This window comes from Pelobates fuscus, chromosome 11, assembly GCF_036172605.1.
Source record: "Pelobates fuscus isolate aPelFus1 chromosome 11, aPelFus1.pri, whole genome shotgun sequence".
NCBI classification, from domain to species: Eukaryota; Metazoa; Chordata; class Amphibia; order Anura; family Pelobatidae; genus Pelobates; species Pelobates fuscus.
The window spans coordinates 112,353,521-112,367,012 of NC_086327.1; the positions used below are offsets into that span (position 1 = coordinate 112,353,521).

General features: G+C 47.4%; 1 protein-coding gene across 10 annotated transcripts in view; it reads left to right on the top strand.

Annotated features, from left to right (window-relative positions):
* RERE (arginine-glutamic acid dipeptide repeats) overlaps nucleotides 1–13,492 on the top strand; it is a 282,428-nt gene that overhangs the window by 236,537 nt on the left and 32,399 nt on the right. For all 10 annotated transcript variants that reach the window (XM_063436525.1, XM_063436530.1, XM_063436528.1 and 7 more), the window contains 2 exons: nucleotides 1,371–1,469; nucleotides 5,310–5,390. In XM_063436525.1, coding sequence (XP_063292595.1) covers nucleotides 1,371–1,469; nucleotides 5,310–5,390 — 180 coding nt within the window. The remainder of the gene's footprint in view (nucleotides 1–1,370; nucleotides 1,470–5,309; nucleotides 5,391–13,492) is intronic.

Here is a 13,492-nt window from a genome sequence, read left to right on the forward strand (position 1 = left end):
CCAACAAAGTGTGTGTGTGTCTCATTACATGTATGTATCATATGTTTAAATATAATGTAAACGCTGTGCCTGTATATATGAATATGACTGGCAAACAATTGCAATTCCGTGATCTTTATGTTTGTCAAAGAATTATGCTGGACTATAAAGTGCCTTGTTACGTGTATGTGTAAAATATTATTTTGAAAGACACCGATTTCTTTAGAATGCTGTGAGTTGAAGAGTAAAGTCCCAGTCAATAATAGTATTTAAAGTCTGTGCGAAGATGAAATCCGTTTCATGTTTCTATGTGTGTGCTTTTTCTGAATGGCTAAGATGTTTGGTTGGCCCTCATTCTTTCTCATGTCCTGGTCAGTTAGTTGATTACCTCCGTTAGATATGTTAGGTGTCAGATCAATTCTCTGTATGTTGTAGGTACTTTGTGTTGGGTAGTGAGGAAATATTGTGTTCTAAAAGGGCCATAAATTATTAATTTTCACTTTTAAAGCTATCTGTTCCTAAGTGGTTATGTGTATTATTATTGTTATTATTGTTGTTTTGCTTATTATTTTCCATTAAATGAGTTTATTTAAAAGTTATTTTGACAGTCATTTAACCATATTAGATGGAATAACTCCTGTTTTTTTTCTTGAAGACATGGGTAGGTTAAACAAGGTCTACTTTTCCCTATGTATTTAGTAATGCTATTAAGAAAGTATCTGCATAATTAATTGGATACGGAGTATTAATTGGATCGATCTATACATATGTCATTTGTCATTTTAGAACTGAACAGTACTATGGAATTTGGTACATTTTTATGTTGCGTACTTTGCCTGCACACTGATTAAAGGGGACCTTGGGCCTGCTGTTTGCTTGCTTTATGTGAGCTGTCATTTGACTCCAGAAATGGAGAAGGCATGTTCAGAGCTCTGTTTTTGGCCACTGGACCTTGGCTGTATGTGTAATGGGGGAACCAAAGGGGGATGTCAGAGTAACGAGCTGAAAACTCCTCGGCAGACTAACAGAATGTTCAGAATACTGTTATTTGTGTCAGGAAACTGGGTTATACAGGACCCAACCTTCCACATTACTGAACGCGAGGTTTTCTCTCCCCTCTAACGTTGTTCTGAATTCCATGTAGATAGATGTGTATTGAGTGTTTTTGTACACAAATGTTAATTTACTTTGAACATCTATATATTAATGAATGTCCCCATGCTAACCGTACGTGTCATACATAGACATTCTGCAAGTCCAAGTAGGATTTTTTGTAATGTTTTCATAGGAATACAACAAAGCCAATAAGAACTAAGTTTTATATATAAATATATACTATATATTCAGGGTTCTGAAATCATGCAAATAAAAATTTTATTTGTTCCATTCAGTTACATGAAAGCAACTATGATGCAGGGAAGGCTTTGCAGCGCCTTGTGAAGAAGCCGGTACCCAAGCTGATTGAGAAGTGCTGGACAGAAGAGGAAGTGGTGAGTGCTTCCCATGTGCTAAAAACACATTTTATATAACGTGACTTCCATTCCTGTGAAGGTATTTCCCAATTACTGAAATCTGTGTGTGTCTTGCTTGTTTGGGTGAGTTACTGTAGCATGCGATGTCATTCGCAAACAGTCCTGCACGGCATGGGAGGGCAAGGTACTGCTCGTATTTCATCTATAAACAGCAAACTTTGTAACAGCTGCTTCCTTTTTAATGATAATGCTTTGACACAACTGACATAAATCTCCACTCACAGAGGATGGACTCATCACACCTAAAAAGTAAACTGCTGGCCAGTTCATTGTCTGAGTGGAATCTTGTGTCTTTTGCAAATTTTGACAACATTGATTAATTTCTGTGTACGGCATGGGCTCCTGGTGACAGCTAGACTTATTTCTGTGGTTATATTATAACACATAATAACCTTAAATATAAGATGCCTTTTGGGCCCACATTTCAGCTGAGATGGCACATGTAGTTTTATAGGTGTTTTGGATAAAAGGACACTAACTGCATGCAGACCTGTTTATCTCACTGAAGTGGTCTTGGTGCAGTTCACCTGCCTTATTAAACCTGCAGTTGAAAAAAATGCTTTTTAGCAGGAATGGGAACGTTTACATTGCAGGGTTAACACGCCTCAAGTGGTTCTCTTCCTGACAGCCACTAGAGGCGTTCCTGCTACTACAGCAGGGTCAAACTCATTTCCTCATTGAGAGCATTTTGCTGCGCATGCACACTAGCCTCCCAATGCTTCCTTATGGGAAAGCATTGGATTGACTGGGAACATCAATCTTGATCTCCGCCAGGGAAACCAGGTGCTCTCGGCAAGACCAGAGCAGCAAGTAGAACTCGCCTTTTTATTTTATGTGGGGGACTGGCTCAATCTAAATAGGCAGTTCAGCACTATAGCGTTACATGTTTGTATATCTAATGATATGGGGTTACTTTTAATTTTATAATTTTTTTTTTTTTTTTTTTTAGTTTTCTACAGGAGCTTCAAACTCATGTACAACTCAGCAATTTTATACTTATATCTGTTATTTGTGTTCTGAAAAATAGGTCATATAGTTTGTGCTTCAAAAATGCTTTTATAAGAGACAGGGCAATTTTGGTCTAAGCTAGAAGCCTAATCCCATTAATTATCATTCGTTAACAAAGGATCAAATGTCATAAAATCTAAGTTCATCTAAGAGCACTATTGCCACATGGCTGTGTCCATCTTTACATTGTTGGTTGTGTTGGGGGGTCAGTGTCTGACTTGGGATGATAGGTATCAAATTGAAACAGGTTGCTCATTACCGATGCAGCGTTTGCGCCAGTTAATGTAGAGGGCTATTTTCATTCCTTGCAGGTTTGCAATGATCTCTCAAAATTTTGTTGTGTTTTTGTTTTTTGAAAGAAGACCCATATTTAGTTTTAAATTCTGTATCTTGGTGTAAAGATTTAAGATCGGTCTTTAAAGGTGATATTTAATGCGCCCAAAAGTTTCATGTTGACTTTATCTGTATGACTAAGAAAATTGTGTTTGATTTCCGTTTATTTTCACATGTTGCCATAAAATTGAGATTGCCTCTTTTATTAATTTATTTTGACTTGAACTTTTTAAGGTATCGTCCACATCTCCAGACAAAGCTGGTTAGATGTAAAATGTTGCCCTATGCAGGTGATTTTAACCAGAATACTGAAACATCGCCTCACTTTAAGTGGAACTGCCACTTTCTTGGAGTTTTAATATTCTATGTAACAAATCCTTTGTGTTTGCAAATTATAGACCAAAATGGCAGATTCAGCAACATTTTCCAAAACTCCAGTTTTTTCCATTTTGGAATAAAGATGCAATTAATTTCTCATTGGACTGCCATATCCTGTTTATAATGGCAAATTGCATTAACCAATTAGTTCATTTAAATGTTTTACTATTTGTAGCCCCCAGGGTTACCGTTACATTCCCAGAATAGGTGAAAGGTCTTTAAACCGTGTGTGTGAGTAATTAGCAACTAAACTGTGTAAAAACACAGAGAGCTTTGCATGTAACTTCGCTTTCATTCTGCTGGAGAGACAAAGTGTGAGAGCAGTCAGTGTGAGGGGTCAGATTAGCATTAAGCTTTTTAGTGATTATGCCACCCTATAAGTAGCTTAATTGCTTGTGTTTTATGCAGTCTGATTTGGTTGTGTTTGATTGTTACCTTCTATAGTGTTTTATGGTCAGGATCGAGAATATTGGTAGTGATTCTGATTCCTCTCCTGAAACTGTCATCAAAACAAAACACTAAGCCCTCAATGAACACTATCCTTGCAACCTACTTTTCAACCCTACCCTTACATTTTGTGTTGCATTACCCCCACTCCCTCTAGCATGTACTCATTGAGGAGGGCCCTCAATCACTCTGTTCTTGTGTGTCCAACTCGTCTGGTTACAAATACTTGTCTGTTAGTCCACCCATTGTACAGCGCTACGGAACTTATCGCTTTATAAATAATAATAATAATAATAATAATAATTTAGGCCTATTCCATTTCGGCCGACAAAAGGGGCAAATCTGCCGAAAATCATGATGGGGTCCGGCAGCTTGTCCTGTGTGCCGCCGGGTGCGAGGCCCCTCCCATCTGCCCGGGGAGAGAGACAGCACAGTCTGCAGCTCCACCGAGTGTGAGCTGCAGGCTGCTGTATCTTGCGATCTCTGGCCAATCAGAGCATTGCCGCAGGTTACCACTTTTGGATATCGTGAGATACAGCACAGTCTGCAGCTCACACCCGGCAGAGCTGCAGACTGGAGAGACGGACCACCAGGGAGCCAGGACACTGGACTACCAGGGAAACAAGGGTATTACGAACACCCTCAGTTACTCTGTCACCCACTCCCTCAGTCTCTGTCACCCCCCCCCCACCTTAGTCATTCTGTCACTCCCTCAGTCACCTGTCACCCCCTCCCTCTGTCACGGTCTCCCCTCCCATTTTCGGTTTTGGTTTTCGGCCAAGGGCATCCAGAATTTTCCGTTTCGGTGCATCCTTAATAATAATAATAGTGTAACCCTGTTTTCCAAGGACTGTTTGAAAATAAGGGATATTGGAGCGGAAGCTCTGGGCAGATGTGTTGCAAAAGGCTCAAATTGGGTATGTTTGTTTTTTTTTTTGTGGGGGATTTGCCTCTATCATGATATGCTTGGTGTTGTACTATGTGTCTATGGCCGTGGAGGCACAAATACATTCATTTGCATAGCTGAGCATCATCGGAAAACAAATCCTTAATGTGCCAAAGGTACGGTAGATTGTTTTGCCCTCTCACTCAATACCCGTAGATGGATTACCCGTGCCCCATCTTCCACAGGGATGCGCTATGACCCCTCCTACTCCTTGCTTTCCCAGTTAAGATCCCTGTGCCTGCTTGTGAAATTTCCATTTTATTTTTTTTAATATGGTTGCAAAGTCTAGCTGCTTTAGACTAGAAACAGAAATCCAAATTTAGTTTTTAGGCCCAGAGTAATATTCTGCTTCAGGGCCACAAAGCCCCTTACCCACTGGTATTCCTTATAGCTATACATGACACTGTTTAGTTTAGTACAATGATAATCAAAAAAATGTGTGCTGTGCTGGTCTCACTAGGCCGTCAATTTTCAGGAAATTCCACTTTAATAAACTAAGTGTTTTGTATTAAAAGTAAAATAGTCATGATGCACATCTGATTGAATGTATTGGTGTCCTGCTCGGTCACAGTCATCACTTGTTAAAGGCCTATGTTGGCAATAAAATGTGTAACCAGTTAAGCATCTCTTCACTTTTCCTTACATCAGCCCATCTAATTTCCATTTTTTGTTTCTTTGTAATGCAGAAAAGGTTCATCAAAGGCCTTCGACAGTATGGAAAGAATTTCTTCAGAATAAGGAAAGAACTTCTTCCTAACAAAGAGACGGTAAGAGGCATACTTCCTCCTGCTATAATTTCTGCATTATACACAACTAAATGTGGCAACAAACAAATGGCAATATAGACCTCCTATCAAGAGCAGAAAATAATGCCACATAGGGCAGTACAGTAATCACTGTAGGGATCGACCGATATAGATTTTTTTAGAGCCGCTACCAATGATCTGTGAACCTTTAGGCCAACAGCGGATATCTTACTGTTACCGATATTTTTTATTAAGTGGTAAATGCAAAAAATATACATGCCAGTCAGATTTTTTTTTGTTTTTAAAAATATTTAGTGTACCTCTCCCCTCCCTTCCTTGTCCCTTAGTGTTCCTTTCCCCTCCCCTGCCTTCCCTGTCCCTTAGTGGTCCTCTTCCCTGTCCCTTAGTGGTCCTCTTCCCTGTCCCTTAGTGGTCCTCTTCCCTGTCCCTTAGTGGCCCTCTTCCCTGTCCCTTAGTGGCCCTCTTCCCTGTCCCTTAGTGGCCCTCTTCCCTGTCCCTTAGTGGCCCTCTTCCCCTGTCCCTTAGTGGCCCTCTTCCCCTGTCCCTTAGTGGCCCTCTTCCCCTGTCCCTTAGTGGCCCTCTTCCCCTGTCCCTTAGTGGCCCTCTTCCCCTGTCCCTTAGTGGCCCTCTTCCCCTGTCCCTTAGTGGCCCTCTTCCCCTGTCCCTTAGTGGCCCTCTTCCCCTGTCCCTTAGTGGCCCTCTTCCCCTGTCCCTTAGTGGCCCTCTTCCCCTGTCCCTTAGTGGCCCTCTTCCCCTGTCCCTTAGTGGCCCTCTTCCCCTGTCCCTTAGTGGCCCTCTTCCCCTGTCCCTTAGTGGCCCTCTTCCCCTGTCCCTTAGTGGCCCTCTTCCCCTGTCCCTTAGTGGCCCTCTTCCCCTGTCCCTTAGTGGCCCTCTTCCCCTGTCCCTTAGTGGCCCTCTTCCCCTGTCCCTTAGTGGCCCTCTTCCCCTGTCCCTTAGTGGCCCTCTTCCCCTGTCCCTTAGTGGCCCTCTTCCCCTGTCCCTTAGTGGCCCTCTTCCCCTGTCCCTTAGTGGCCCTCTTCCCCTGTCCCTTAGTGGCCCTCTTCCCCTGTCCCTTAGTGGCCCTCTTCCCCTGTCCCTTAGTGGCCCTCTTCCCCTGTCCCTTAGTGGCCCTCTTCCCCTGTCCCTTAGTGGCCCTCTTCCCCTGTCCCTTAGTGGCCCTCTTCCCCTGTCCCTTAGTGGCCCTCTTCCCCTGTCCCTTAGTGGCCCTCTTCCCCTGTCCCTTAGTGGCCCTCTTCCCCTGTCCCTTAGTGGCCCTCTTCCCCTGTCCCTTAGTGGCCCTCTTCCCCTGTCCCTTAGTGGCCCTCTTCCCCTGTCCCTTAGTGGCCCTCTTCCCCTGTCCCTTAGTGGCCCTCTTCCCCTGTCCCTTAGTGGCCCTCTTCCCCTGTCCCTTAGTGGCCCTCTTCCCCTGTCCCTTAGTGGCCCTCTTCCCCTGTCCCTTAGTGGCCCTCTTCCCCTGTCCCTTAGTGGCCCTCTTCCCCTGTCCCTTAGTGGCCCTCTTCCCCTGTCCCTTAGTGGCCCTCTTCCCCTGTCCCTTAGTGGCCCTCTTCCCCTGTCCCTTAGTGGCCCTCTTCCCCTGTCCCTTAGTGGCCCTCTTCCCCTGTCCCTTAGTGGCCCTCTTCCCCTGTCCCTTAGTGGCCCTCTTCCCCTGTCCCTTAGTGGCCCTCTTCCCCTGTCCCTTAGTGGCCCTCTTCCCCTGTCCCTTAGTGGCCCTCTTCCCCTGTCCCTTAGTGGCCCTCTTCCCCTGTCCCTTAGTGGCCCTCTTCCCCTGTCCCTTAGTGGCCCTCTTCCCCTGTCCCTTAGTGGCCCTCTTCCCCTGTCCCTTAGTGGCCCTCTTCCCCTGTCCCTTAGTGGCCCTCTTCCCCTGTCCCTTAGTGGCCCTCTTCCCCTGTCCCTTAGTGGCCCTCTTCCCCTGTCCCTTAGTGGCCCTCTTCCCCTGTCCCTTAGTGGCCCTCTTCCCCTGTCCCTTAGTGGCCCTCTTCCCCTGTCCCTTAGTGGCCCTCTTCCCCTGTCCCTTAGTGGCCCTCTTCCCCTGTCCCTTAGTGGCCCTCTTCCCCTGTCCCTTAGTGGCCCTCTTCCCCTGTCCCTTAGTGGCCCTCTTCCCCTGTCCCTTAGTGGCCCTCTTCCCCTGTCCCTTAGTGGCCCTCTTCCCCTGTCCCTTAGTGGCCCTCTTCCCCTGTCCCTTAGTGGCCCTCTTCCCCTGTCCCTTAGTGGCCCTCTTCCCCTGTCCCTTAGTGGCCCTCTTCCCCTGTCCCTTAGTGGCCCTCTTCCCCTGTCCCTTAGTGGCCCTCTTCCCCTGTCCCTTAGTGGCCCTCTTCCCCTGTCCCTTAGTGGCCCTCTTCCCCTGTCCCTTAGTGGCCCTCTTCCCCTGTCCCTTAGTGGCCCTCTTCCCCTGTCCCTTAGTGGCCCTCTTCCCCTGTCCCTTAGTGGCCCTCTTCCCCTGTCCCTTAGTGGCCCTCTTCCCCTGTCCCTTAGTGGCCCTCTTCCCCTGTCCCTTAGTGGCCCTCTTCCCCTGTCCCTTAGTGGCCCTCTTCCCCTGTCCCTTAGTGGCCCTCTTCCCCTGTCCCTTAGTGGCCCTCTTCCCCTGTCCCTTAGTGGCCCTCTTCCCCTGTCCCTTAGTGGCCCTCTTCCCCTGTCCCTTAGTGGCCCTCTTCCCCTGTCCCTTAGTGGCCCTCTTCCCCTGTCCCTTAGTGGCCCTCTTCCCCTGTCCCTTAGTGGCCCTCTTCCCCTGTCCCTTAGTGGCCCTCTTCCCCTGTCCCTTAGTGGCCCTCTTCCCCTGTCCCTTAGTGGCCCTCTTCCCCTGTCCCTTAGTGGCCCTCTTCCCCTGTCCCTTAGTGGCCCTCTTCCCCTGTCCCTTAGTGGCCCTCTTCCCCTGTCCCTTAGTGGCCCTCTTCCCCTGTCCCTTAGTGGCCCTCTTCCCCTGTCCCTTAGTGGCCCTCTTCCCCTGTCCCTTAGTGGCCCTCTTCCCCTGTCCCTTAGTGGCCCTCTTCCCCTGTCCCTTAGTGGCCCTCTTCCCCTGTCCCTTAGTGGCCCTCTTCCCCTGTCCCTTAGTGGCCCTCTTCCCCTGTCCCTTAGTGGCCCTCTTCCCCTGTCCCTTAGTGGCCCTCTTCCCCTGTCCCTTAGTGGCCCTCTTCCCCTGTCCCTTAGTGGCCCTCTCCCCTGTCCCATAGTGGCCCTCTCCCCCTGTCCCATAGTGGCCCTCTCCCCCTGTCCCTTAGTGGCCCTCTCCCCCTGTCCCTTAGTGGCCCTCTCCCCCTGTCCCTTAGTGGCCCTCTCCCCCTGTCCCTTAGTGGCCCTCTCCCCCTGTCCCTTAGTGGCCCTCTCCCCCTGTCCCTTAGTGGCCCTCTCCCCCTGTCCCTTAGTGGCCCTCTCCCCCTGTCCCTTAGTGGCCCTCTCCCCCTGTCCCTTAGTGGCCCTCTCCCCCTGTCCCTTAGTGGCCCTCTCCCCCTGTCCCTTAGTGGCCCTCTCCCCCTGTCCCTTAGTGGCCCTCTCCCCCTGTCCCTTAGTGGCCCTCTCCCCCTGTCCCTTAGTGGCCCTCTCCCCCTGTCCCTTAGTGGCCCTCTCCCCTGTCCCTTAGTGGCCCTCTCCCCTGTCCCTTAGTGGCCCTCTCCCCTGTCCCTTAGTGGCCCTCTCCCCTGTCCCTTAGTGGCCCTCTCCCCTGCCTTCCCTGTCCCTTAGTGGTCCTCTCCCCTGCCTTCCCTGTCCCTTAGTGGTCCTCTCCCCTGCCTTCCCTGTCCCTTAGTGGTCCTCTCCCCTGCCTTCCCTGTCCCTTAGTGGTCCTCTCCCCTGCCTTCCCTGTCCCTTAGTGGCCCTCTCCCCTGCCTTCCCTGTCCCTTAGTGGCCCTCTCCCCTGCCTTCCCTGTCCCTTAGTGGCCCTCTCCCCTGCCTTCCCTGTCCCTTAGTGGCCCTCTCCCCTGCCTTCCCTGTCCCTTAGTGGCCCTCTCCCCTGCCTTCCCTGTCCCTTAGTGGCCCTCTCCCCTGCCTTCCCTGTCCCTTAGTGGCCCTCTCCCCTGCCTTCCCTGTCCCTTAGTGGTCCTCTCCCCTGCCTTCCCTGTCCCTTAGTGGTCCTCTCCCCTGCCTTCCCTGTCCCTTAGTGGTCCTCTCCCCTGCCTTCCCTGTCCCTTAGTGGTCCTCTCCCCTGCCTTCCCTGTCCCTTAGTGGTCCTCTCCCCTGCCTTCCCTGTCCCTTAGTGGTCCTCTCCCCTGCCTTCCCTGTCCCTTAGTGGTCCTCTCCCCTGCCTTCCCTGTCCCTTAGTGGTCCTCTCCCCTGCCTTCCCTGTCCCTTAGTGGTCCTCTCCCCTGCCTTCCCTGTCCCTTAGTGGTCCTCTCCCCTGCCTTCCCTGTCCCTTAGTGGTCCTCTCCCCTGCCTTCCCTGTCCCTTAGTGGTCCTCTCCCCTGCCTTCCCTGTCCCTTAGTGGTCCTCTCCCCTGCCTTCCCTGTCCCTTAGTGGTCCTCTCCCCTGCCTTCCCTGTCCCTTAGTGGTCCTCTCCCCTGCCTTCCCTGTCCCTTAGTGGTCCTCTCCCCTGCCTTCCCTGTCCCTTAGTGGTCCTCTCCCCTGCCTTCCCTGTCCCTTAGTGGTCCTCTCCCCTGCCTTCCCTGTCCCTTAGTGGTCCTCTCCCCTGCCTTCCCTGTCCCTTAGTGGTCCTCTCCACTCCATGGTGTGACTCGTTATCTCTTGTAGCGTAGCGGACCACGGTACAGGAGCTTCAGTTTCCTGTACCAGGCCGGACTGACGGAAACTGCTCTCTCAATGAGCATTTCCTGTCAGTCTGGCCAGGTACAGGGAACTGTAAGGGACACTAAAGTCACCAGAACAACTACAGCTTATTGAGTTTGTTCTGGTGAGTAGAATCATTACCTTCAGGCTTTTTGCTGTAAACACTGTCTTTTCAGAGAAAAGGCAGTGTTTACATTACAGCCTAGTGATAACTTCACTGGCCACTCCACAGATGGCTGTTAGAAATCCTTCCTGGGTCATGGCTGCCTAAAATACATCCAAACATTCCGTATCTCCTCCCTCTACATGCAGACACTGAACTTTGCTCATAGAGATTCGTTGATTCAATTCATCTCTATGAGGAGATGCTGATTGGCCAGGGCTGTGTTTGAATCATGCTGGCTCTGCCCCTGATCTGCCTCTTTGTCAGTCTCAGCCAATCCTATGGGGAAGCATTGTGATTGGATCAGGCTACCACTTCTAATGATGTCAGCAGGCAGTGGGCAGGTCTAAAGGAAACAGTGACAATACAAGCCGCTCCTGTAAGTAAGATTTCTATATTTATGGAGGCATGAGACCACCAGGGGGCTAGATGGTTGTTTTGATCCTATAGGGTCAGGAATACATGTTTGTGTTCCTGACCCTATAGTGCTCCTTGGAGCTCCTGTACCGTGGTCCACTCTGCTTAGCCAAGCTACACTGAATGATTGGTAGAAGGGAGCACTATGCGCTTCCTGCCTGCCTGTCACTCGATTCTTGTGTCCCCAGTAGGAAGACTTGACTATCGGCTTCAAAGGAACTCTTTAGTCACCAAAACAACTTTAGCCTAATGAAGCAGTTTTAGTGTATAGATCATGCCTGTGCAGTCTCACTACTCCATTCACTGCTATTTAGGAGTTAAATCACTTTGTTTCCATTTTTGCAGCCCTAGCCACACCTCCCCTGGCTGTTATTGACACAGCCTGCATGAAACAAAATGGTTTCATTTTCAATCAGATGTAACTTACTTTAGAAATGTTTAGCTCCGGTTCTGTAAACTGAACTTTAATCACACACAGAAGGCTCCTGCAGGGTCTTGCAAACTATTAACAGAGCAGGAGATAGGAAATTCTAAATTAAACAGAATTTGCAAAAAGGAAGTGTAAACATTAGATGACTCTTTACAGGAAGTGTTTAGGAAGGCTGTGCAAGTCACATGCAATGAGGTGTGACTAGGGCTGCATATTCAAAGTGTTTTAACTCCTAAATGGCAGAGAATTGAGCAGTGAAACTGCAGGGGCATGATCTATACACAAAAAACGCTTCATTAAGCTTAAGATGTTCTGCTGACTATAGTGTCCCTTTAAATCAGAGCGTAATGTGTCCGCTCCATCCTCTAAACCAGAGTTTCTGTACTGCTCTATACAATTACTGGTTAACGATCTTGAAATGAACCAGCACAGAGTCAGTTTAGCTCTGGGTTTTTGTCATTCCCTAAGTTTCCAAAAAGAAACTTCACTTCACCTTCAAAGTATCCGTAATTCAATAACCTGTAGGATACAGTTCTTGCTCCCTGAAATTAGTTTTCCCTGACTTGTAGACTTCCAATCACAGCTTTTGTCCGCCAACTTTGCATCCAAAGCATTAGAAGAATAGTGACGTGTTTATTTAAAAAAATATATATTTGTTTTGCAGCAGAGCGAAGGTTTCAACAATACAATCAGAATAGATGTCTTTCAAATGTCAAGGGGAAAGTGCAAAGAAGGAATTGCGAGCATACAATTGTCCCCAAGCAAAGCTAGATAGAAGTACATGTTCAGAATACTGATGATGGTATATTTTGGTGCACAACATAAACTCACTAGGAGACAGTCCTGCGGCATGGCCTCTGTGGTGCAAATAAACCAGTGAGCACACGTGCTTTTTGTACCTAGCAAAATCTTTCTGTGGCAGCTGTTAATTTATGGATAACCAGAAATAAAATATGGTGGTAAATACATCAACCTGTGCGCTCACCCACAGTCTATTTATCATCAGCCTGAGTTTGCAGTTGCATTAGAGCAGGGGTAGGCAACCTTCGGCACTCCAGATGTGGACTACATCTCCCATAATGCTCTTACACCCATAGTGCTGGAAAACCAAAGCATGGCCTACCCCTGCATTAGTGGATGGTTAACAGAACAGAAATGCTGATACATTTGAATTTTAACTTGAGTTACATTTATTTTGTATTACTTAATTTATATACAGTTGCCCTGACGAGCAGAGCTGCCATCTAAATACCAGTCTGTGAACTCTTACTATAAAGATACAAGCGAAGCTTAACCCATGTAGCCGATTGCAGTGGTTATGGTGTTCTCATTGTTGGGGTGCAATTCCAAGCAGTTTGACAAAACCTTGAGCTCCTATAGCACCAAAATCCAACTCTGTCTCTGAGTTCTAAAATGACATGTCCTCATGTGATGACATGTCGATGGGTGTTGATCGCTGGGCCATGGTTACATGTCTTTTTTATTTTGTCCAAGATATTTTTTATAAATACCTGCTGTACTCTGTTATTACTTGTAATTCCCTGTGTGTTCCTTGGCAGTTAGATGGGACTCCTTTTCTTTGTAATCTGCTTTAAGTGGCGATGTGCCAAGAAGGCTAAGCCAGAACTGGAATTGCCAGTCCCTTTTTCCATTTTCATTATAGTTTTCCCATAGGTAGCCCCACTTTTCATAGAACTTGCTATGTTGGTGCTGATATTGTGAATATTAATATTGGAAATACAGGATAAGTAAGATTTCAATTCACACGCTCCTTTTTCCTGATCTTACTTTTCGTACTGTGAAACCATGTTAAATTCAGCAGAATATTACTTGCTTAAAGTTCAGAACAAAGAGTGAAACCATTCTATCTCTTGCATTGACACTATTGAAGAAAGGTGTCACTGGAGTGGCAGAGAAATGTGTGCAAGTGTTGCATGGAGGTATTCTAATGTATTCAGCTGAAGATGAAGAACATTCTGTGTTTCCCAATGACATCCTGCATCACTCTAGGGATGTACAATTCTGTGTCACATCAAAGATCAATTGCAGTGTAACTATGTCTTGTTAATTAGGTTTAATCTGTTTTCTTCAATGTTTAAGTGCACAGTGGTGATGATGGTTCTCCTCTGCTGCTAAATAGAATGATGGCTGTGTCTGGAAATGCTGACTTGTGCTTCTGTTTGAAAAACACATTACTGTGGCTTATTGTGAGATTATACCGAACGCTCACTTGTAAAGAGATTCATGTCAGTACTTCCTTCAGTGCAATACATAGTACACCCTCCGGTCACTGAGCGGCTATAAATTAGAAATTAAAACCTTTCCTGCTGCCAGCCTCAGTAGAACCTTTGGTTCATT